Consider the following 25,979-nt stretch of genomic DNA (forward strand, 5'->3'; position numbering starts at 1 on the left):
GAAGATTTCGCATATTTCTAGTTTTAAGCCAAATCTGTCCATGAAGTAATAATAGTATATAAACCTTATGGAGAAATTTTTTTTTACCCCATTAAATATCATCTGCTACCATTGCTATGGGTAGTAATAGGAGATGAATCCTATTACTACGCTGCTGGACCAATTTCGCTTAGAGCAGGGGAAGCCAACCTCGGTCCTCGTGAGCTGCCAACAGTTCATGTTATCCAGACCACCTAGCAGGTGCACAGGTGTATTCATTACTAACTACTAACTAACTAACTAACTAACTAACACATTTGAAAAGATCCACAGGTGGAGCTAATTATATCACTTGTGATTCTGTGAGGAGACCTGCAAACCATGCACCATTGGTAGCTCTTGAGGGCCAGGGTTGGCAACCACTGGCTTAGAGGGAGGAGCTTCAGCCCACAGTGGAGGGATCGGAGTTTTTCCTTTAGGGCAGGGGTGGGGAACCTTTTATCTGCTGAGGGCCATTTTGATATTCATAATATTATTCGCGGGCCTGATGCAGGCCACGCCCCCTCTGTGATGTCACATAGGGGCAGGGTCACAATCGCCGGTGATTACAGCCACACCCGGAGAATCCTGAGGATGCTCTGGGGAGCTGTAAGGGCAGCGGTGTGCCAGTCTGAACCTCCCTAAGGACGCTTCAGGCTGCACTGCTGCATAGATTTTGGCTGAAGGGTGCCTTTCTAGGCCCCCTGCTAGCCAGATGAGGCTAGCAGAAAAAAGCTCAGAGGGCCAGACCAAATGATCCTGGGGGCCTTCCTGCTTTAGTGGAAACTGGTTAATTTAAATTGAATATATCGCAGTCCCCTATGGGTTGACTGTGGCTATGTAATGTGGAAAGAGTATAGGGGGTTATCTCATATCCTTCCTGTGTTAGGGGTTGATAAATACCCCCATTCTAAAAGTTCTGAAAATCGTGTATAAAACGCTGTTTCCACATGGTTCTAATAAATTGGTCCCTTAAAGTTGGGGTTGTAAACTATTTGGTATTTCATGTGAATCCAGATTGTCACAGCGCGATGGATCCCGGCGTTTACTTATCGGGTCCCGCAGCGCTGGTCGACATCTGGGCAGCAGGTGCGGAGTCCCCGGCGCCCGCTGCTGAAGTCCCCGTCTTCCCCTCTGACTCTGGCAGTAGTGCCATTTCCATGGCTGCAGCTCCCGTAGGGCTGCACGCGCCTCTCAGAAGCAAATATAAAGAGGCAGGCGCACCCAAAAATGATGTAATTGTGGGCGGCAAGATTGACGTTCCAATATATAAGGAGGATCTGGGACAATTTTCTTTTGCCAGAGTGTAGGCTCCCAAACCATACTCCAGCGTTCCCAGTGATTACTACGGCTCGTTCCTGACCTCGGCTTCGTTCTTGAGACCTGATTCCGTCTCCTCCCTGGTACTGCGCTTGTATTCCGGTTTTGACCTCGGCTATCCTCCATGACCTGTTTTCGTCTGCTCCCTGGTACCGTCTTGTCCGTTTGGTTCTGACCCGCTTGTCGACTACGTTGTACACCAGCATTGTATTCCACTCTATCCAGAGAACACCAGCATCTGTACAAGGGAACCAAGTCTGAGGGACGCGACCTGCATGTGGGACGCAGCTAAGTCCAAACCTCCTTGCAGGGGTCCCTAGTGAATACCACCGACACCTTAGACTCCATGCCTCAGTACTGGGTCTCGCCAATCCCGAAGTATCCATTATTCATCCGTGATTTGCGACACAGATATTTCACCTTATTTTCTCTAATATAATTAGGGTGGAAATTATAATAGCTCTATAATGAAGCAGGTCTTTCGCAAATGGAGTTCTTTTATTTGAGCCTTTCCTACCTTAATCATTTGGAATAAATCCTAGTATTGTGATATTCTAAAGTGATGATCCAAAGCTAGATTATATTAAAATGGTAATAGCAGATATCTCTGGTGGGTTCTTCTGGACATGGGCATGGGAGACCCCAAGCTCATTACTACGTAAGGGTACACTCCGTTTATTGTAAGAGTATACACATTAGCGAACGCATGTTTTTCAAAGACGCATTGCAGATGTGTTAATGATATTTAATTGAAAGCTTTTACAGCCTCTAAACCCCAAAATGATGGTTTTAGTTCATTTGTCTTTATATGAAACTATAATAGAGGCCATATCGCTCATGGGTAATTGGTCTGGGGTTAGGAGGTCTGGCGCTATTTGCTGTGTCGTTGTGGCTATTATTTGGGATAATAATTCTAGATCTTGTTTTAACAGTGTTTTAGGTCTCTTAGGCAATTAGTGTCTTTATTTGGTTTAGTTATAATGACTGTGAGTGCTTTGTTTAAGCTAGGGTATGGTGTCTGTTCTTTGTGAGTTATTTGGAATAGATGTGTCATAGGTGGGAACTTTATTACCCATTAAGAGATTTAAGTAATTTTCTATTTGGCCCACCTGGACATACATTTAGTGACCTACAGTAGTATTTCACCTGATCTCATTAATACTTTCATCCAGTTTCTACCTCTGCAGGGGTGTAAGTTTTGGGAACTCAGCTTTACAATATAATGAATGGGCCAAGGAATCATTACATGTGGCTGGGGAGCACAGAGAGGCCTAATAGGAATCTATTAGTGAAGTATAGTATGTCCCTGAAAATGGGTATTTCATTTTGGGCATGTAATTTTTTTTTGTTTGTTTTTTTTGCTTGATCATATGTACCAAGCTGTGCTGGAGCCGCCTCCAAACATGTGACATCATGATGTCACACCTAGGAAGTACAGCTCTTCTTTAGGACACATTGGGTGGCTGGCTGTACAGAGTGCAAGGTAAGTGCCAGGCAACTCTGCTGCAGTACTGCAGTGTTCCAAGTACAAGCCAAATGCAGGTACCGTGGGACAGCAATGGTATGACACCCAGTGCCCTGCGCCTTGATCGGAGGCACTAGTCGTACGGTATACCTTTAGGAAGCCGGCGGACGGAATGCCGACCGCCGGCTTCAAGACAATTTAATCCCGACGAGGGACGAATGACAGGCGTCTAAATCTAGACGCCTGTCATTTTACCGACGCCGGGAGACCGGCGCCCAGCATCCCGATCGAGCGGATGACGGGCGCTACAGCAGACAGCCGCGGGGGAATGGGAGTGTTAGGTTTAGGGCCCCCAGGGGGGGACTTAGGGTTAGGCACCCCCCCGGGAGGTTAGGGATAGGCTAGGGGGAGGGAGGGTTAGGGTTAGGCACCCCCGGGGGGAGGTTAGGGTTAGGCACCCCCCGGGGGACTTAGGTTTAGGTGGCGGGGAAGTGGGGAGTTAGGTTTAGGCACTTGGAGGGGGGATTAGGGTTAGGCACGGGGGTGGGGGAGGTTAGGGTTAGGCACCCTAAAGGAGGGTTAGGGGGAAAAATAGGTTAGTTGATACTTACCTAGGGATGATCGGGATTTCCTCCTCTGTCGGCCAGCCGCTGTTAGGATTTGAACCACCGGCCAGGGGTCCAGCGGTAATTCATACTGATTCCAGTCGTACTCCCCTAGTTACGACATTAGTGTCCCCCCTACCTATAGAAATTGTTTGGGGGTGAACTCTGCTTTATGCCTCTTGCATGTCTAGTGTCTCTTAAATATGTTTATTTGTGTTGTTGATATCACTGCTATTGTTTGAATAAGTTTGGTAGGAATGCTTTATCCTGCTGTTTAGACTAGGATTTTTTAATGTTTTCTATTCTACTTGGATAGACGAGAAATTACTGTCTTCCCTGTCTCCCATTACAATGCAAGGTCTGTCCTGTGTTCTGTGTTGTCATCAACAGAAATGATTGGAAATCACCAAAGGAAGCTTATGCTGGTTATGCCGATAATTATTATTGGGTCATGATCGCAAATTCTGGCATCATCTATTTTTTAAAGTAAATAAATACAGGTTAAGTCTCCCATATCCAAATATTCAGAAATACGGAATATTCTGTAATACAGACTTTTTTTTGGCATGACTGGGATAGTGAAACCTTTGCTTTTTGATGGTTCAATGTACACAAACCTTGTTTAAGGCACAGAATTATTAAAAAATATTGTATAAAATTACCTTCAGGCTTTGTGTATAAGGTGTATATAAAATATAAATGCATTCTGTGGTTAGATTTGGGTCCCATTCCCAAGATATATTATTATGGTATGCAAATATTACAAAATACGGAATATTCCGATATCCAAAATACCCCTGGTCCCAAGCATTTTGGATATGGGAGACTCAACCTGTAACAGTTCCGTAGGTCTTTTTATATAAGACAAAATAATTGATGATATTAAAAAAAATAAAACACAGCAGCGAAATGGGCAACATAAGGGTAAAACGTTAGAGACCAGCCCATTGTTTTCCATTATGTAACATTTAAGAGTCACAGTAGTAAAGGGTCCTCCTGAGCTCTCAGTAAGGTCTTGCAGTAACAGTGCAGTCTTCTTATCTGTTCAGGTCTTACTAGGTTATGCAATATATTTGATTTACATCCATTCAAGAGGGTATAAATTTACTAATCTGCCAAGCCTGCCAGACCCTGGGTGAGAGGCGTAGCTATCCCTTTCCTGGGTACACACTAAACAATTGACATGGATGGGTACCATATATCGTACACATCGTATAGTGTGTACGTCCGATCAGTCGTTCGCGACAGTCGGTCATCACATCGTCCCATATGCTGTTCTGCACGGCAGATGGGCCGTTGCAATGTACAACACTGTGCTGTTACATACAGCATTTCGCGATATATTGCACAATCGCACGGCACGTACAATGTATCGTTATATCGCATTGCACCATCGCTGGGTCGCACCATCATATGTGGCTGCTCATATTGCTAGCAATACACAGGGCTAATCAAAGTCACCACCTCTCGTTGCCGTTCCGATATATAGCTAGCTCAGATATCACTCTTTCTTGTTAATTTATACCGTACACAGCTTCTTCGGAATACCACACTCTTTAATTTCTGTGTAGTCAATACAGTTATTTCCCTCAGGGTGCTAAAGAGTAACTTCTACACCTGGATACACTTATAAAAAACTTATAAAACCTTTTAGATTAAAGTTGTTTGTTGAACTTCCAAAACCCTGCAGCTATGAGCCATGGAGACAGCGATTTGGTTGTTTTTGTTACTGCATAGAAAAACGTGAGAGCTGCCAAATGTGGGGGGTTCAGCTGGGGAGCCCCCAGCGTGAGGGTGCAGGAATCTCACCGTCATTAGTAAGGCTGGCGATGAGGGGGATCAAGTCAAATGATCCGGCTGCCTGTCCCATATAGAAGTAGCAGCATTTAGTCATCAGTAATTGTCGTTGTTGGTTAACATAAAAAAAGCAAACTTTGTGTATAAATCGAGTGTGACACAGGGCTTGACTCAGGCAAGTACGCTATGCCGATGTTTACGCACATGAAGCGATTTTTTTTGGCCACTGCGCATGTGTTTAGGTACAAGACCGTAGTTGCACGCTGCAAGTGTGAGTGACAGTCAGGGAGTGTTTGAGGCGAGGCAGCTCAAAAAGCAGGTGTGTCTTGAACATTTCGGAGGGGGGGGGGTGTCTCATCCTGCGCCTGCGATCTCTTACGCAAGAAATATGGCTCCAGCGTCTCAGTTCCCACGTCCGTTCTCTGCCATAGTTCTACTCAGGTGTCCGATAATCAAAGGATCTGTGACCGATGCGTATTTGTACGCAGTTGCTTGGATTTGCGATGCCACCAGTGGGAGTCCCAGTGCTAATCCTGGCGGCAGCAACATTTGCATATTTCCGCAGAGCAGCTGCGGTGACAACAGCGTACAACTTTACATTCTAATGGAGGTACAGGAATACTCCTGAAATCCACGTCTTCATAACAGCTATATAATAAACTGGACTTTCCACTTTTTCTAGTCTTGTACAAGTCTTGTACAAACTGTACAAGACTAGGAAAAGGGGAAAGTCCAGTTTATTATAAGTGGATTTCAGGAGTATTGCTGTTTCTCCATTAGATTGTTTTGGCTAAGGAAGTCTTTTTTGCAGACCTGCAGTTCCCCTGCATTCTCTCAACGGTCACCAACAGAGTTTAGATCAATACTGCAAGCCGGAGTGTAATTATAACAACTTAGGATAGATAGGTCTGTGATCAAACACAATGACACACTCATTTTATACATTAGTGATAATAAAACTCAGGTGTACTGTATGTGTGTCAGTGTGTGCGCCAATGCGTTGATGGCATGTGACCAGCTGTGCGGGACTGTAATACATCACCCGTCGAGGGCTTTTCTCGCTCCCACATAAAAGATTATGAATGCAGGAGTAAAAAAGTAAAACAAACTGAATTTTGCCTTTTATAACAGCCGTCGCTGCTACAATGCGTTCACTTTGTCGTGCTGCGTTTCATTTCATGAAGCCCTCAGCTCTTATAACAATGGTTACCATGGCACCCCTAACTCAGACTTTGCTTAGAGCGCATTCAAATCATCGTGACTTCCCTTAAACTGAATTGAAATTTTTTTTGTCTTAAAAAAATAAATAAAACAAAAATCTTGAGTTAAAAGTGTTTCTTTATACTGTACATTGCAATGCCATCAGGTAGCCTATCTCCTGGGGTACCAGCAGAACTAGTGAATGCAGCTTCTTTAATTTGCTGGAGGTAGTTGTACAAAATATACATACTAAAATGTAATTGCCTAATATGCCTGCCCAACCCGAACTAAGCATGAGGCCAAATACTTCTGTAGCGCAATCCAGGCTTTTTAGAAGACAGTATCGCCTGCACTCTAGCACCAGATGTGTTCTCATCTTTTAGGTCTGTGATTCCATAGATTAGTTATCCATACTGTCATTTTTATCAGCTTCCAGACAAAACGCAGTTGGCGTGATTCAGCGGTGCACGCAGTGCTGACGCTAGTGGCTGATCTTTAAAGTTTGCACTGCGCATGAGTCCCCATGGTTATCGCCGGGAGCCGCTGAACGAATTTGGATGCAGAGAGGGGCAATTTCGGTGGGCGTTTCTGCGTGGTGACAAGGGGTGGCTAGCCAGATGCAGACATGTCGCGGTTAGCGACTGCGTCTTTGCCAGCAGCTGCACTGATTCTGGTGGCAACGTTCAGACGGATATTCTGAGCCTCCATTGGGCATGGTGCAATGTTCAATAGGGCAACCAAGATGCAGCCGATGGTGCGGATTAGCCCCGTAGCAAGTGGGCGTCTCTGTATGAATCCCATTAGCTGCAGCATTAGCATAAAGATGTTGTCGCGCTGCGGCAAAAGACGCAGTTGCGGCTGCAATAGCATGCACCTTTGAATCAGGTCCAGCATGTAAAGTGCAAACCATCCAATCAAAATCAGCTTTGGTCATGCTGTGCTCCTCTGTATACACTATACTTGTCGGAATCGGTATGATTTACCGCCGGACCCATGCCCGGCGGTTCAAATCCCGACAGCGGCAGCCCGACAAGGATGAAAATCCTTATCGTCCCCAGGTAAGTATTCACTAACCTATTCCATCCCCTAACCCTCCCTTAGGGGTGCCTAACCCTAACCTTCCTCCACAATGCCTAACCCTAATCCCCCCTCTAAGTGCCTAAACCTAACCCCCCCTTCCCCGCCGCCTAAACCAAAGTCCCCCAGGGGGGTTCCTAACCCTCCCTCCGCCTAGCCTAACCCTAACCTCCCGGGGGGGTGCCTAACCCTAAGCCCCCCTCCTCGGGAACCCCAAACCTAACCCTCCCCCCTATGCAGCTATCCGCACTCGGCGCCCGACATCCCAATCGAAGGGACGCCGGGCGCTGAGTAAAATTTAGTCACCGAGTAGATTTAGACGCCTGTCATTTAACCCTCGCCGGGATTAAGCAGTCGGGAAACCAGCTGTCGGGATTAGGTCATCCGGCTTCCCGACTGCATACCTACTTGTCAAATCTCCCAAAGTGTCCGGCAGACTCCTGAATGTCAATGAGCTCTTATGGATTTCCAAGATATGCCACCTCCCCGTTCCGCCCACTTCCCCAGAGAGGTGGGAGGTCCAGGGGATCGATTTAAGCCATTTGTGGTGAATAACATCATCGTAGCCCCACCTCTTGCTGCGAATCATGCAATCGTATAGCGAGAGTCTGGGAGATGCAGCAGAGTGGTGTGTTAGGGTCCCAGTATCCCGAGGATCTTCTAGCAGCTCCCACTCATTGGTGATAACTTTTTATCAAACTGGCAAGAACAATTGGGGAACTGATGTGCCCTACATATACGGATCTTTTAGTCCTCTGGACGACCACCTTTTTCACACTTACATATAGCTCAAAATGACTAAGGCACACATCCACTAGACGATTAATTTGAGCGATTGAACGATAACAATATCGTTCAGTCTTTCAATAATCGTTTGCACATCGTAAAAAAAAATGTCTAAAATGACCAGCGATGCGCGTTCTCGCTGGTGGTTTAGACATCTATCATCGGGCAAATATGTTGCAGATGATTGATGAGCCTGCACTGAACGACTGCTCAAATAGTGTAGGCTCCTCACAGACTGACAAACAACTGCACGATTACAATGTCATAATCATGCAGTCGTTTTCATGTCTTTTAGTAGATGTGTGCCTATAGAGTAAACTCAGAGAGTTCCCCGGGAGTGAATTTACTGGAATAACTTGGCCTTTTTTAGAGTATGATTTACTTACATAGTACATAAACACTACATGACCAAAGGTAAGGGGAGACCCTCCGAACATCACACCCATATCTGCTTGTTGAACATCTCATTAAATCACCATAGGTATTAATATGGAGTTGGTCCACCCTTTGCAGCTATATCATCCCATTCTTCTGGGAAGCCTGGGCCTAATTCAGACCCGCTCACGAGCGTAGGACGCTCGCAAGCGGGTCGATGGTGCCCTAATGCTCATGCGCACGACGGAGGGACATAGGGACAGCTGTCGATGGTGGCGTGCTGTCGATGGTGACTGACAGCACGCCCCCTTTGGTGGGCGTGCCGGGGGCATGGCTGCCAGATGGAGGCGTTCCCATGGGAACGCCTACCGTCTGGGTCCGGCCCCACTGACATCACTAGTGATGTCAGTTCACTAGTGATGTCAGTGGGAGTGATTTTGGCTCTGATAGAGCCAAAATCACTCCAGGGCTTGCGGCCACGAGACCCTACCGAAGGGTCTCGTCGCAAGCCCGATGGTCGCGATGGTCTTGACCATCGCGACCATCATCATGGACGCTCGCATAAGCTGTGGGTGGTAACCCACAGCTATGCGAGCGTCCAAGAGGCCGCTCCATTTTTAGGTAGGAGGGCCCTGATTCAGAGCGAGCGCTCTGGTCAGAGCATCCGGCTCTGAATCAGGCTCCCTGTCCACTAGATTTTATTTTGCCTGTAGGAATTTGCTTCCATTCATCATTAGAGAGGATGGGCACTGATGTTGGGCGCTAAGGCTCAGCTCACAGTCTGCGATCCAATTAATTTCAAAGGATCTTGATGGGCTTGAGGTCACGGCCCTGCAGGCCAGTCATGTTCAGCAAACTCTGCAAACCATATTTTCACTGTCCTTACTTAGTGCACTGGGGCATTGTCTTGCTGAATGGGAAAGGGCCTTCCCCAAAATAGTTGGAAGCACACAGGGCCTGATTCAGACCCACTCGCGAGCGGCTGTCCGCTCGCAAGTGGGTCGATGTTATGGACTGAGCATGCGCACGACGGAGGGAGCTCCGTCGTGCGCATGCGCCAGACGCGACGAGCGAAGGAAAGTCCTTCGCTCGTTGTGTCTGATAAAGGGGGCGTGCTGTCGATGTTGATTGACAGCACGCCCCCTTTGGTAGCCTAGTGATGTCAGTGGGAGTGATTTTGGCTCTGATAGAGCCAAAATCACTCCGGAGCTTGCGGTTGAAAACCTCAACCGCAGGCTCCGGCTCGCAATTTCGATGGTCGCGATGGTCGAGACCATCGCGGCCATCAAAATGCACGCTCGTATAGCCTGTGGGTGGTGACCCACAGCTATACGAGCGTCCAGAAGGACGCTCCATTTTCATGGAGGCCGGCCCTCATTCAGAGCGTGCGCTCTGCTCCGAGCGTACGGCTCTGAATGAGGGCCACAGTTCTCTAGAATGTCATTATATGATGTAGCATTAAGGTTTCACTTCACTAGAACTATATATGCCCAAGCCAAACCATGAAAATCAGCACCAGACCATTATTTCTTCTCCACCAAACTTCACAGTTGGCAGTATGAAGTCGGGTAAGAAGTGTTCTGTTGGCATTTACAAAACACAGATATGTCCACCAGACTGCTCTATAGTCCAATGGTTTGTGCTTTATGCCACTCAGGCTGACGTTTCACATTGCGCATAGTGATTCGAGTCTTAAATTTGGCTGTGGAAACCCAATCCCAATGAACCGTTCTGGTGCTGACATTTGTAACTCAGTAATGAGTGTTAGAGCAAATCTACACACTTCAGCACTCAGTGGTCTCGTTCTATGAGCTTGTGCGGACTACAGTTTTGCACCTGAGCTGTAGCTCTAAGACATTTCCACTTGAGAGTAACAGCACTTACAGTTGATAGGGCAGCTCTAGCAGGGTAGAACTTTTACACGACAACTTGTTGTGAAGGTGGCACTCAAGGCAACGTGGTGGCATTCAAGGCTACGTTGAAAGTCACTAAGCTCTTCAGTACTGCCCATTCTTCTGCTTATGTCTGACTGTGGAGATCGCATAACTTTATGCTTTTATTTATGCACCTGCTAGCAATGCATACCTCCCAATATTTGCTGGGGTGAGGTCGTGGGATGTGGCAGCCATCAGGCTAGGGAGCGTGATGGTGTTATAGAGGTCATGACTACACCCCTGTGGGAGTTTCCACACTTTCCAAGGTAAAAAGTCTCCTGAAATCAGGATTGTCCCATCAAATTCAGGACAGTTGAGAGTTTTGGCAATGGGTGACCAAAAACACCAATTAGAACTGATGTCCACATACTTTTAGCCATGTAGTGTAGGAGCGCTGTTTTTTTGTTGCATTCAGCAGGAATTTTAGGGAAATCAGGATCTGATCCTCGGCTTATTAATGTGCCATAAGAGATATGCAATGGCCACCTGAATCGTGTTTTATTATGTGATAGCTTTCAAGCTCTGGTCTTTGAGAGATCACAAGGAGCTCCGATGGCAACCACAGAATGTTTTCATTCCACAATCACTCTGCACTGTGTCCAGTTTAAGGATGAGCAAGAAGAGGACAACTCAGGATGTGTATTTTACAAGCCAAGCCGATTACTGGGACACCGAGCCGGCAGATTAGACAAACTCACCCCTGCAGGCACCCATAATGGTCACTCCTGAAGTGTCACCATAGACGTAACCTCTTAGTGGAAAGTCTCGAGAAAGTTGAGTATATGAGCCGTGAATGCCTTTCAGTCAGCTTCACTGACACCCCTGGGGGAGTGACTTTATCTGGACATCTCGGACTTGGCTTCCTTGTGTTTCCAGATTTTGTGACGATGTGCTGCTCATCTGTGAGATAAAAATGACGGGGGCCACCTTCTTTACTGTGATATTACTTTAGGACTTCATCGCACCCCTTATATCAAAGAGCCGCAGTATAATGCTCCCTTGGTGAAAACTTGGAGTGAATGTGGAATGGTATTGCATAGAAGCAGGTAAGCCCTACAGATACTGCATGCAGCATTGTCTGACCTGAATCCCTGCTGTGTGACCGAACAGTAGCTTCCCAGCTTCACTTCAACCTATCGCCATAACATTTATAAACTCTGTGCTTTTCTACCTGGAACGTGCAGCATTCGCACACTTCCATGTGACACGATTGCCAACGTCTGGACAAAACACACTCTGTTTCTGCCATACTGTTAACATTGGCACCAAGCTGCATTTTTATTGCTGGTAAAGTAATGATCAGGAAGGAACCCTAATTTCTCTTCACTTCTGAATAAAGGTCATCTAAACCAGCTGCTGCCATTTTATTCCCATACATAACATGTCTACATATTGCTTGTCAACATAATGACCATGTCAATAGTCAAACTGACGACATCTGGAGTCGACCGGATTCCGTACTGAAACCCCGCTCTGTGTTACAGGGGGCGGGATAGCTGCTGCGTGTGGGACAGAGGGACACTCCCGGCTACTGGAAAGGTCATCTCTTTACAACTCTTGCGCTGCAAATCCACTCATCTCTCCTTCAGGCCTTGCACAGATGTATAACAGGAAAAGCAGGAGCTAATAGGAATCCCTTTACAATCTGCATTAGTGTTTTGTCGTATTGCTCCGGCTGCTCTTGTACACGTGAGAAGTTAATCAGGCTGGTAAATAATGTGCAGCTGTTGTGTTACAGTATTACCAGCGGCTGTCTGTATAATACAAAGATTCGCAGGACTCGTTCTTCATTGCTTGACTCACAAAAAGTGCTTTGTGCTCTGGGTGTCACGGGTAGGTGGACAAAGCGTCGGAGGCTCTCCAGATTAACCATTTATTTTCTGGTGATTAACTTCTTTTTTTTTTTTTTTTAAAGGGCCACTAAACCAAATGACACATTGATAAGCGCTTTGTAACATTCATAAATGTAAATGCAGGGGATCTCTTCTCTTATTACGACAAGAATTAAGTCAGCGAATATGTGTTTACTACTACAGGCTATTGTCCTCTGCTATCAGGCATTGGCAGGAATATTTTATCATCAGGGGTTTTTAATAATTTGACTATTCATCTGCTGAGTTTATAACATTAAGCAGCTAGGCTTAGAGGTCTATTTACCATATGGAGGACCCCTGAAGACGGTGAAAAAGGGTGTGTTTTTTTTTTTGTTCTTGCTGCAGATAGGTTTATCCCTATTTACTAAGCCTCAAAGCCAACAAAAGCTGTTGCCGGATTGCGCCAGAAATAGCCTTGGCCAGTCACCTATTACAGTAGCTTCTTCATGCAGAGCATAGGGTAGCCTATTTAAAAAAAGATCATGGTGTACCCCCACAATCCTCTGATCATGATTCCAGGAAGGTGATAACAGGATGTGATAGAGGAAATAAATGTATTATTTATTTATCCTTTTAGATTTAACTGAAACCTATTTTGTTTCATTTTTTTATTTTTTTTTTACTTATTTTATTTTTTCAGTTTTTTTTATTTTATTTAGTAGAATCTGCACTGGAGGCCCTAGACTGGGTTCCCCGTGCAGTGTACATCTGTGACCCAGGTCATGCGTGCACTGAGCGCTCCGGCACCTCAGCGACATGATAATTAGGACCACTGCGATATGTACTAATGGAAAATCTCACTCTATCGTCGCTTTGTGAGATAAATAGATCCCTTTATTCTCCTCCATGTATTTTGCAGTACACAATAATAGCACCACAAGTAGATTGGCGTACACAGCATCCTACATGTCCCAAGCCTTTTCTGTTTATTTTTTCTAGATCAGACCAGTATGTCCACAGGGAAAAAACAAAAGAAATATCTATATATTTTCTTAAAGTAATGTGCTTGTGGTCCAAATACTTTTATAAAATCAATGGGTGATGGGATGGGGGGGGGGCATGGAAAGATTTGGGGGAGCTGTATTCAAACTACAGGCCACTGCTCTATGTCATGCTAAATCATTCTAAATTGATTTTAGTTACAGATAGTTGTGCCCCATGACCGTTCTAGGCCTCAGGTCGTGAACGCCAAACACCCCTATTATAATCCGCCACGGACTGGAATTGGCAAATGTTTATTGATTCACCTTTTACTCTGAAGTAATGCTACACTGTAGAGAAGCCTATTCTTTGGTGTTCTGTGGTGGTTTTCTGTCTCGCTGAAAAGTGGTGCATAAAATCTCTTTTCACCAGAGGACTGAACTCACACTTTCTGTGTCTGCATGACCAGACTGTAATAAGGCTAATGTAACATACATAATATATTATTGGCTATCACAGCTGAAATAAGGTTTTTAGTTGATATTATTTAATTCTAAGTGGCCTTTTCAATTCCAGGTGAGATCTTCTCTAAGCGCCAGCTCTTCTTATGCTGTAAATAGGTCCCAGGTGGGACGAACCGAGTTACCCGTTTACACTGCACCCGGTAGATCCTGGGTTCAACCCTTGTAACCAACCAGGTTGAAATGCGTTTTTTTTTTTTTTTTTAAAGACCCTTTTAGACGAATTAAAATACTGGGTTCACGTGCAATTTGCTGCTAGTCAGAAAGGGGTATTTTTTTTATCAGTCAATATGAAGCTGGGCATCGGAAAACACACCGCCGTAATGTTCTAGATAGCAAGGTCCAGGGTCATTGAAACCAATAGGCTACATTAAATAACGCTGGCAAACGTATGTGCCTTACTGCCACTGGCTAAGCAACTTAGCATACATTATATTTCTACTAGTTTACCTGAGACTCAACTTTCCGCAGCCTGGAAACGCTTCCAGAGAGATGTGTGTTTTACTAGAATATGCGCAAAGTGTAATATTTCATAATTAGCGTACAGTGATAGTAAGTGCCTGCATCCTGCCAGCACACTGCTAACGCTGCAGCACAGGACAGATTTGCCTACAGGAGGACAAACCAACAGAAATACCAGGAATTGTCCTTTAACCCTTGATGTCAGTGCAGGGGTGACGTCAGGGTAAGGGTGATGTCAGTACAAGGGTGATGTCAGGGCAGGGGTGACGTCAGTACAGGGGTGATGTGATGTCAGGGCAGGGGTGACGTCAGTGCAGGAGTGACGTCAGGGCAAGGGTGATGTCAGGGCAGGGGTGATGTGAAGTCAGTGCTGGAGTGATGTCAGGGCAGGGGTGATGTGATGTCAGTGCAGGGGTGACGTCAGGGTAAGGGTGATGTCAGTACAGGGGTGATGTGATGTCAGGGCAGGGGTGACGTCAGTGCAGGAGTGACGTCAGGGCAAGGGTGATGTCAGGGCAGGGGTGATGTGAAGTCAGTGCAGGAGTGATGTCAGGGCAGGGGTGATGTGATGTCAGTGCAGGAGTGATGTCAGGGCAGGGGTGATGTGATGTCAGGGCAGGGTAAGGGTGATGTCAGTACAGGGGTGATGTGATGTCAGTGCAGGGGTGATGTCAGGGCAGGGGTGACGTCAGTACAGGGGTGATGTGATGTCAGGGCAGGGGTGACGTCAGTGCAGGAGTGACGTCAGTGCAGGGGTGATGTCAGGGCAGGGGTGATGTGAAGTCAGTGCAGGAGTGATGTCAGGGCAGGGGTGATGTGATGTCAGTGCAGGGGTGATGTCAGGGCAGGGGTGATGTGATGCCAGTGCAGGAGTGATGTCAGGGCAAGGATGATGTCAGTGCAGGGGTGATGTCAGGGCAGGGGTGATGTGAAGTCAGTGCTGGAGTGATGTCAGGGCAGGGGTGATGTGATGTCAGTGCAGGGGTGACGTCAGGGTAAGGGTGATGTCAGTACAGGGGTGACGTCAGTACAGGGGTGATGTGATGTCAGGGCAGGGGTGACATCAGTGCAGGAGTGACGTCAGGGCAAGGGTGATGTCAGGGCAGGGGTGATGTGAAGTCAGTGCAGGAGTGATGTCAGGGCAGGGGTGATGTGATGTCAGTGCAGGAGTGATGTCAGGGCAGGGGTGATGTGATGTCAGGGCAGGGTAAGGGTGATGTCAGTACAGGGGTGATGTGATGTCAGTGCAGGGGTGATGTCAGGGCAGGGGTGACGTCAGTACAGGGGTGATGTGATGTCAGGGCAGGGGTGACGTCAGTGCAGGAGTGACGTCAGTGCAGGAGTGACGTCAGTGCAGGGGTGATGTCAGGGCAGGGGTGATGTGAAGTCAGTGCAGGAGTGATGTCAGGGCAGGGGTGATGTGATGTCAGTGCAGGGGTGATGTCAGGGCAGGGGTGATGTGATGTCAGTGCAGGAGTGATGTCAGGGCAGGGGTGACGTCAGTACAGGAGTGACGTCAGGGCAAGGATGATGTCAGTGCAGGGGTGATGTCAGGGCAGGGGTGATGTCAGGGCAGGAGTGATGTCAGTACATGAGTGATGTCAGTGCAGGGGTGATGTCAGTACAGGGGTGATGTGATGTCAGGACAGGGGTGATGTCGGTACAGGGGTGATGTCAGTACAGGAGTGATGTCAGTGCAGGGGTGATGTCAGTGAAGTGATTCTGTAAATCCTGGCTTGTCTATTTCAGAGTTTCTGATTTACCTTTGATAGCTGGCTAATGAGATGCTGCTTATAGACTGTCAGCTGACTATCACAGGAAACCCAGAACGATGATGCCAGATGCACAGTAATGAGCGGAGAGCTGACATTCCAATAACATTACTTTCTCCCCAGGCTGCATACATCGAGAACTTGGGTGTGAGATGCAGAGTTCTCTTATCACAGAATCCGCTTTACTTAGAACCTGTTACAGATGTGGTTCAAAAGAAGGGCAGCTTCCATCCACATATATAATCCCTCTCAAGGTTAAACACCGCCGACGCAGGTTTTTGGTTTGTTTTTGGTTTGCATACAATCCCCATTACAGAGGAAGCGTGGGGCGGTGCTGGTTATAGTCCGGAGTTGAGGTGTCACTGTCATAGGGAAGAAAATTATGTATATGCTGATTTCCCTTCTTAACGTTTTATCCTATGTTTACTGAACAGCTGAATGTGGTGGGGCAGTGTAATCATGTGAGCAGGGCAATGGGCGCTAGTAAGAAACTATAGACTGAGAGGCAGCAGAAGGGGTAGGGTCCCCTAATCGCACAGTAATGTGGGGCTCCTGCCAAACTGATGTGGGAATTCTTTAAACACACAATTTGTGAGGCAATGCTTTAAATCCAGCTTGGTTTCATCTCATGTGCTAATTTCAGTGCCAAAGAAGCACCACATCTTTTTTTAAAGTATAATATGTCATAGTGGTTTGTATATAATTGTCATTGTGGAGCATTTTTTCTCTACAGTTTTTTTTTTAATGAAGATAAAGGATAACCTATCTACATGTAAGTTGGGGATATCAACAGACATATATCAGTTGAGTTTGAAAAGAGTTGGGACACTCGGACGCCCCTACCTTCCTTATTAGTTAGTCTAAAACATTCTCAACCAACTTTGCCAACCTGGCACCCGGGTGATCCAGGGAAGTCCAGGTGGGTGCCAGGGTGATGTAGAGTCAAGAATCACATAATTGTGGCTCCGTCTCTACGACAAATGTTGCAAATTGCGACAGCATGTTTTGGGGGCAGGCTAATATGAAGTGACTCATGGCGAATCGCACCATCACACCAGAGTATGCGGGAAGGTTGCTTGCTCTCCCGGGAGCCAGAAGCTCTCTTCCCACATTTGGGAGTCTCTGGGAAATTCTGGGAGAGTAGGTAATAATGTTCTACAGAATTCAGCCAAATATTTGTTACAGAAATGCGGTAGCTCTTTTATAAACAGTCAGTGCTGCATCAATGAAATGTTAGCTGTTACTGGATATGGGGCTCTATATTATGTAGTGATAGCACGGTTGTCCCCCATGAGAGTAATTTTTACATTCTAATGTAATCATGCTAATATATTTGTATTAGGGGAAGATTACAGACATCTGAGATTCCCTCTGTGCTTACATAGAGATTAGGGTCCTGATTTGGAGTTGGACGCATCCGCGGCTGCTTTACCGTATGGCGGCAGCAGCCTGCTTACTATCCAAAGTGAGTGTCCGCCTGTCCGTGCAGGTATCCAGCTGTCTTCTTGCGGAAGGTTGGGCCGCCCACTGTCTTTCTGTCTGCAGCTGTCATTAGTATGGAGACTTACACCCATCCCATGCTAGAAGCAAAAGATCCACTGTAAACAGGCGTCACATCTGCTTCCGCATGCCATAAGATGGGCCAGTGCCGTGTGGTCGCTTTGTAGCTGCCCAGAAACGGTCGGATCAATCCGTCCACACTCACCATCTCCGTCCGTGTGTGCATGCCTGGTGTAGCGCAGGCGCTATGCGATTGGGATGGTCATCGGCCATCAATGTTTTCAAAACATTGAACGTCCTGGCCGAAGTCAACTAGTTTTGCCATTGATGGCAAAGAACCAATGGTTCTCTGCCATCGATGGATGACTATGAGCCGATGACTAAGCCCCACCCCCATTTTTGATTGAACCGCGGCTTAGCATCCCCCAGCAGCGGTGGTCATAGAGGGGGTGCAAACCATCGATGGCTCACCAGAGATGGTTTGTTTGCCATTGATGGTTATCACTCATAGGCCCATCGATAGACACCCCATTGATGGCCATCCCTATTACGCGATATCTCTCTGTGGCGCATAGTTTGCATATATCCATGCGATCTGTCCCGTTTTGGAATTGCGTCCAATTTAGAATCAGGCCCCTAGTTAGTTATTCATGTTATCCTAGGTGGTATGTGCAGACGATGGATAAAACTTCACATGAATATTGCATGCTTATGTAAGAACATCCATGCTACAATATAAAGCGTATCAGAATATGCTGGCGCTATGTAAGTAAAGGATAACAATGTTAATAATAACAGATGTTGCTTTTGGACTATGACTCAGCGTCCCTGGTCGATATGTTATTTTTCTGGATGAAAGGATAAATGACATACGGGATGCCAGCACTCGGGATCCCGGTGCTCAGAATTCCGACGCCGGCATACCGACTGGATTAGGATACCGACACCTGTCGGTAAGTATCCTAGCCCTACCCCTTAACCTAATCCTCTCACCCTGCAGCCTAAACCTAATCCTCCCCCTCCAGTCCCTATCCCTCCCCCAAGTGCCTAACCCTCCCCCTAGTGCCTAACCCTAACCCCACTACTTACCGTTGGGTTGCAGGCGCCGGGATTCTGACTGGTGTTGGGATTCCAGCACCGGCATTCAGCGCGCCAGCACTCCTACAGCCAGGATTTTTACTATATCCCGATAGGCAATATCCCAGTTCCTTCATCATGCGGCCCTGCATCTGCTGTGGAACTACACATTCCTGCATGCCCTGCCACAGTTTTGCTATTAGGGCGTGCTAAAACTGTGGTAGGGCATGCTGGAATTTGTAGTTCCACAGCAGCTAGAGGGACCTGCGTTAGAGTTTACAATTTCCATTCGCACCGCTCCAAAAGAAGATTGACAGTAGACACTTAAAAGATTTAATGAACGACGGTACGATCTCTGATATGTACAGCCTCGCATGCGATACCGTGTGATTGGCCTTGCAACATGGCCAATCACATGATATCGCATACGTCCAGCAGGAGTGCGCAGTCAGCCATGTTGTTCCGATTTTTACCAAAACGGCTCAATATCGTGCAAGTGTGTACCCATCCTAACCATGAAAATGTAGATTTCGGTGAAGGTGGGGGAACGTGATTTAATGTTAAGTTGAAATAATAATTCTCCTTCAAGAACTTGCTTGGTCTCTGGAGACTTCAGCTGATCACACCGATGCTGTATAAATAATATATTTGAATCTATCACAACGTATATTATGAACATTTTTAATTTTGCATGTATTTATTTATTATCTCTATTCATAAGCTAATTTATACCAGAAAATGTAATTATGTCAGAGCTTTAATTACATGTTTTATTTATTTCTAGATACTGCTTTGTGTTTGCTTTGGGATACCTCACCTTGTGCCAAATAGCAAGAGTCTATATATTTGATTATGGACAGTATTCTGCAGATTTCTCTGGGTAAGCGACTTATTATATTCAACCTGGTTAACATTCATCACTATCGCCTTCATCTGCGATACGTTTGTATGCTGTGCTTGAAAATCAGAGAAGAGAAAATAAAATGTTAGCGAAACTGCTGTTGTTTTTTTAATGTAATACTACGGTATGCTAATGGCAATAGTGACAGTGAAATCTTCATATAGAGGCTGATAGTGTTCATCCTAGCACCCTGCACCTGTCACAGCCTGTGCAGTTCCTCTTTCCTGCCACTGGTGTCGCTGATGCAACAAACTGCTGAGATACAACCCAGAGTTTGCTAGAAGCAGCAGAGCAGAGAGCTACACCCCAGGAAGGAATGAGACGGGTGCAGGGTGCTAGAATGAACACTAAGGTAACATGTAGCATAATCATTTCCACTTTCCACTGTTGTCCTCTTCCTCACGCATGAGCAAATACATAACCCACATCTTGTTGCCAATGAAGGATGCTTCATAATTGCCTACTCTTACTGGGTGTCTAGCAGGCTCGCGAATTACAGGGAGTGTGCCCATGCTCCAGAGAGATTGGACCAGCTTCCCAGATCCTGGGGCGTAATGAGGTGATTCTTAATGGATCTCTTCATTGTGCCCCCACCTAAGCCTGCTGCAAATCACGGCATTGAGCAGCTGGGCACAGATGAGGCGTTTCTCCATGCCAGCCCTCTCGCAACTAAAACCTGCACCTCGCCTTCCGGTATCACCCAAAGTTGTTTTTAAAATGACAGCAACTGTGTGATATAGATCAAAAAATACATAGTAAATCAGTGTACATCTGTTATTCATCATGTATCTGGCAGTGACACCACTGGATGTTTTGCAGTCTGTATTGCACAACTCCACAACCTGATAGATTAAAATCCGTTTACTTACTAGGAAGCTGGAGGCCTCTGTGTACTGTCTCTCATTGTCTTCCTTATTCCACAGCATGGTCCTTATGACAAATTCTTGTGCAGCCACAACTTTGGCTACAGTCAACTTCTGGTGGCCAAGTGGTAAATGTAAACATACAAAGCAGAACTACGCTATAGGAAAGGCATACTGTGCATAAAGTGACGGAAACATTCTTCAGACCGTGCACGTTTTATTATGCAACTTATCTACTTCAATATTACACAGCCCATGATCACTTTCTTCTTATGCAGACCCTAGTGGCCCCCATGCAATGTCGTTTCAAATATGTATAATTCAGTGCCTTATACACAACATATGATAAGTTCCATAGTTCTCCATCTAATAACCAGTAGCAGTTTAGGGGCTAATGCTGAGTTGGACACACTTGGCACCGCACAATGGTGCATAACACACCCGATCACACATAGCAAATCAGACCAATCTCTCTTCTTTCTTGGACAACTTCCCTCTCTCGTCCTTTCTCTTAGTATTGATCGCTAAGGCTGAGGGATATACAGGGAATAGTAAGGGTTACACTAGATTTTGCCAGGCTCAAGCATCAGTGTATTGAACCGTGATAGCATCAACTCGAAGTAAGGCAGAATTACCGTAGTAGGAAAAAAATAAACGCTGAGGAAGTCTTAAATTGGCCTCACCACCTTAGATAGTGGCCACTATAGCAGGTATTTAATGCCCAAAAACAGACATCAAGAGATAATCCATTTTAAATTGGCTGGATTGTTATTTGCCATTATGGTAAATGGAGTTGGAATATAGGGCCCGATTCAGACCCACTCACTAGGCTGCGTTCGCATGCAGCGTGACGATGTTTGCAATCTGCGTATGCATCACAGTGCCGGAACTAGTCCATGCGATCAGGAAGCGTTCGCTCGCTGCGCATAGACTGCTCGCTACAATGAGTGACAGGAGAAGCTGTTTGTGGGTGGTGACGGGATGGTAGATGGCAGGGGCGCCTAGAGGAGGGCGGAGCGGGTACAGATTACCCGGGCCCAGGCTTCCTGAGGGGCCCGGCGCTGCAAAGTTGTTTTTTTTTTACGGGAAGGGGGCGTGGCCAGACCTCCCACGATTAGGCCACGCCCCCTGTTACCAGGGCCCGCCATGGCTCTTGGCGGGCCTGGTCGATGGAAACGGGGGAGTGGTACGAACACAGGCGTGCCTGAGAGTCTTAATGCCGTTTCAGAGGCGTGCACAGTGGCGTGTCTATAATGGGTGCAGTGTGTGCGGGGCACACGCGCCCCCGGGTCCAGGGGGGCCCCGCACCGCACACCCTGCACCCACATTTTTTTTAACTTACCTGTCCGTGGTCCAGAGTCGGGTGTCGACGCTGCTCAGAAGACGGGAAAATGGCCGCCGCAGCCATTTTCCGGTGTTCTACGCATGCACAGTAGACTCCAGGCACACTCTAGTGCCCAGAGTCTACAGAACGCCGGAAAATGGCCACCGCGGCCATGTTTCCTGCGTTCTGTGCATGCGCAGTAGACTCTGGGCACACTCTAGTGCCCGGAGTCTATTAATGCTCCAGTTGCTGGCCAGCCACGTCAGTCGGCTGCCGGCCACCGGGGGGAGAGGAGGGGGCCCCGCACTTGGAGTGTACACGGGCCCCCTCCTCTGTTAAGACGCCCCTGGCCGTGCATAATTAAGACGCACTCTCAGTGCTTTAGGTAGGGTATGGTCAACCACAAGTGTTGCGTTCGCTTCCGATGGTTCTCAATGTTACCGATGGTTGCATACACATCCTGGAGATGACTTGCATAAGTGGGCATCTTAAGACAGGTTGGTGGGCGTCTGCATACATACCGCGATTGCACGCCGAGATATAGTGGGCGTGCTAATGCCGTGCGATCGCGAATTTGCATACTTTCACTGCGTGCGAACGCATCTAGCGAGCGGGTCTGAATCGGGCTTTTATTAACAATAGGACTGTGTGCGTGTGTGATGTCATTTGCAGACCGCAATAATAAGCTCCATTATAGGCGGAAGAGACCCTTTGCCATATGACTGGATGTCTTCCAAAATGGCCACCAGTGTGTGTGTGATAAAACTGGACCCTTATCCTGTTGCTGGGTGCATGGGCCCAGTGGCCATTTCAGCCCTTGTGTGGCCAGCATTACAGCTATGGATGTGCAGGGGAGACCGATGGAATCAAAACATACGGCATAGCAAAGATGAATGTTGCTAGATTTCTAATGTACACATCTGGCACCACCTGTTGTGCCCCACTGGTGTACAGTAGCAGATGCTTACATATAATGTATACATAGTTGATTGTCAATATTTTAAAATAGTTTTGAAGCGCACTTTGCTGCTGAGGTACATCTATGCTATATCTGTGTCCCTTGAAGCGCTACACTCCCCATCATTTCATGTTTACAAAATTAGATTTTAACACGATTTTTGACATGTCAGGTACTCATCTTCAGTAATTATGAGGTATTTAACCCAAGTGGAGCAAATTAGATGGTAAGAATTGCCTCTAACTAACAGAAAAGAAAAAAGTTTTATTCTGTAGTTGGTCAATATGGAAAAATAGGCATATTTCCAGTGACAAATCTTTAGTATGTAGGATTATACGAGGATGGTAAGGTTTCTCTGTTTTTCTTTTCTACAATTGTGAGGTATCAGGATTAAAGATCAGCAGTGTTTAGATATATAATCAAAAGGTCGACACCAGATGGTCGACAGTCAATAGGTTGACTGGGACAAAAGGTCGACAGGTACCAAAGGTTGACTGACAAAAGGTCAACAGGGATAAATGGTTGACACACAAATAGTCGACGCATTTTTTCAATATTTTTAGTGTTAGGTTTAGGCAGGTGACGGAGGGTTAGGCTGCGGAAGAAGGTGGTTAGGGTTAGGCACTAGTGGGATGGTTAGGGATAGGTTTAGGCACTTGGTGGAGGGTCAGGATTAGGCATTGGGGGGAAGGGTTAGAGTTAGGTTAGGGATAGGTTTAGGCACTTGGGGGAGGGTTATGATTAGGCATTGGGGGGAAGGGTTAGAGTTAGGCTAGGGCTAGTTTTAGGCACTTGGGGGAGGGTTAGGGTTAGGCATTGGGGGGAAGGGTTAGAGTTAGGCTAGGGCTAGGTTTAGGCACTTGGGGGAGGGTTAGGGTTAGGCATTGGGGGGAAGGGTTAGGTTAGGGATAGGTTTAGGCACTTAGGGGAGGGTTAGGGTTAGGCATTGGGGGGAAGGGTTAGAGTTAGGCTAGGGCTAGGTTTAGGCACTTGGGGGAGGGTTAGGATTAGGCTTTGGGTGAAGGGTTAGAGTAAGACTAGGGCTAGGTTTAGGCACTTGGGGGAGGGTTAGGGTTAGGCATTGGGGGGAAGGGTTAGAGTTAGGCTAGGGCTAGGTTTAGGCACTTGGGGGAGGGTTAGGGTTAGGCATTGGGGGGAAGGGTTAGAGTTAGGCTAGGGCTAGGTTTAGGCATTTGGGGGAGGGTTAGGGTTAGGCATTGGGGGAAGGGTTAGAGTTAGGCTAGGGCTAGGTTTAGGCACTTGGGGGAGGGTTAGGATTAGGCATTGGGGGGAAGGGTTAGGGTTAGGCTAGGGCTAGGCACTTGGGGGAGGGTTAGGCATTGTGGGGAAGGGTTAGAGTTAGGCTATGGCTAGGTTTAGGCACTTGGGTTAGGCATTTGGGGGAAGGGTTAGAGTTAGGCTAGGGCTAGGTTTAGGTACTTGGGGGAGGGTTAGGGTTAGGCATTGGGGGGAAGGATTAGAGTTAGGCTAGGGCTAGGTTTAGGCACTTGGGGGAGGGTTAGGGTTAGGCATTTGGGGGAAGGGTTAGAGTTAGGCTAGGGCTAGGTTTAGATACTTGGGGGAGGGTTAGAATTAGGCATTGGGGGAAGGGTTAGAGTTAGGCTAGGGCTAGGTTTAGGCACTTGGGGGAGGGTTAGCGTTAGGCATTGTGGGGAAGGGTTAGAGTTAGGCTAGGGCTAGGTTTAGGCACTTGGGGGAGGGTTAGGGTTAGGCATTGGGGGGGAAGGGCTAGAGTTAGGCTAGGGCTAGGTTTAGGCACTTGGGGGAGGGTTAGGGTTCGGCTCCAGGGGGAGAGTTAGGATTAGGCACTAGGGTAGGGGTGGGCAATAAGCGGCCCCCCAGCTTTTGTAGAACTACACATCTCAGCATGCCCTGTCACAGTTTTGCTATTTGGAAATGGTAAAACTGTTGCAAGGCATGCTGGGATTTGTAGTTTCACAGCTGGAGGGCCGCTTATTGCCCACCCCTGCACTAGGGGGTGTATAAGGGTGAAGATTAGGCTTAATTTACAAAAAAAGGTGTATACCATTTGTCCCTGTGGACCATATGTGTGTCGACCTATTGTCTGCCTACCATCTGTTGTCGATCTAATGAGTGTCTATCTAGACCAGTGATTCCCAACCACGGTCCTCAAGGCACACTAACAGTCCTGGTTTTAGTGATATTCATGATTGTGCACAGATGGTTAAATCAAAATAACAGAGGTACTAATTAAGTCACCTGTGCCCAAGTATGGCTATCCTTAAAACCTGGACTGTTAGTGTGCCTTGAGGACCGTGGTTGGGAACCCCTGATCTAGACACTGTCGATCTTCTATACTATATATAGCACACCCAATTGGGAACCTATTAACTGCACTAAAATGCTCTCCATATATTCAGTTTGTTTTCTGTTCTTTAAATATAGGCCAATGATGATTATTACACAGAAAATAACAAGCTTGGCTTTTGAAATCCGAGATGGTAAGATGACTTTTTTCATGTTTATCGGGGAAATTATTTGCTTTGCACAGAACAGCCGTGTATTTAATCATAAAAAATATAAAAACGTAAAGTAACTTATACACCTAAAATAATTCTAGTGTGTTTTTAAAAAAAACAAAAAAAACATTGTCTTCTGTGTCTGATTTAGGCAGCCATTTTGTGGGCTTGATCAATGTACATGAGAATATCGCACATCACTTGCATAGGAACCAGTGACTCTTCTCATTAGTAATCTGACATTATGGCCCGTATTCAGAGGTGGACATAGTCGCGCCATGATTTATTGCGGAGCCGCGGTGGCGATAATATGCAAATACTATTTTCTGCTTTCCCCTCGTGTACTAGCGTGCTCCTGATTGTGCAAGCACTGACACACCTGCTTTCAGCGGTGCTGCATGGCGTAACACCACAATCCACCATCGGCACACCATCCACACTTACACTTACCTATGGCGGGTGCAGTGTCTCCGTCTAAGCATGGCCTCTGTGGAAGCGACTACGTGTCTGCGAAAGCAGCTGCTTTAACTGACACACTCGCGTCACTCCCATTACACGCCCATGCGATGGATTTCTTTGCGTTCTCTTCAGGCCACCTCCCAGGAATGCTAATGGTTTTGCCTCGCCATTTCTGATTCCAGCCACCCGTACGCTACAGCCCATTTGTGCATACACACAGGGTGACGCATGTGCCGTAGAGCTTTTCAGAATATTGGCACGATATAATC

The 25,979-nt window shown here is 46.8% G+C and overlaps 1 protein-coding gene across 1 annotated transcript in view; it reads left to right on the forward strand.

The window, feature by feature from the left end:
• The window catches only part of MBOAT2 (membrane bound glycerophospholipid O-acyltransferase 2), a 92,207-nt gene that overhangs the window by 9,717 nt on the left and 56,511 nt on the right, over positions 1-25,979 (forward strand). Inside the window, exons 2-3 of the mRNA XM_088479528.1 lie at positions 19,489-19,584; positions 25,178-25,233. Coding sequence (XP_088335654.1) covers positions 19,489-19,584; positions 25,178-25,233 — 152 coding nt within the window. The remainder of the gene's footprint in view (positions 1-19,488; positions 19,585-25,177; positions 25,234-25,979) is intronic.

This window comes from Taudactylus pleione, unplaced genomic scaffold (genome assembly GCF_031769625.1).
Source record: "Taudactylus pleione unplaced genomic scaffold, aTauple2 ptg000238l, whole genome shotgun sequence".
Classification (NCBI taxonomy): Eukaryota; Metazoa; Chordata; class Amphibia; order Anura; family Myobatrachidae; genus Taudactylus; species Taudactylus pleione.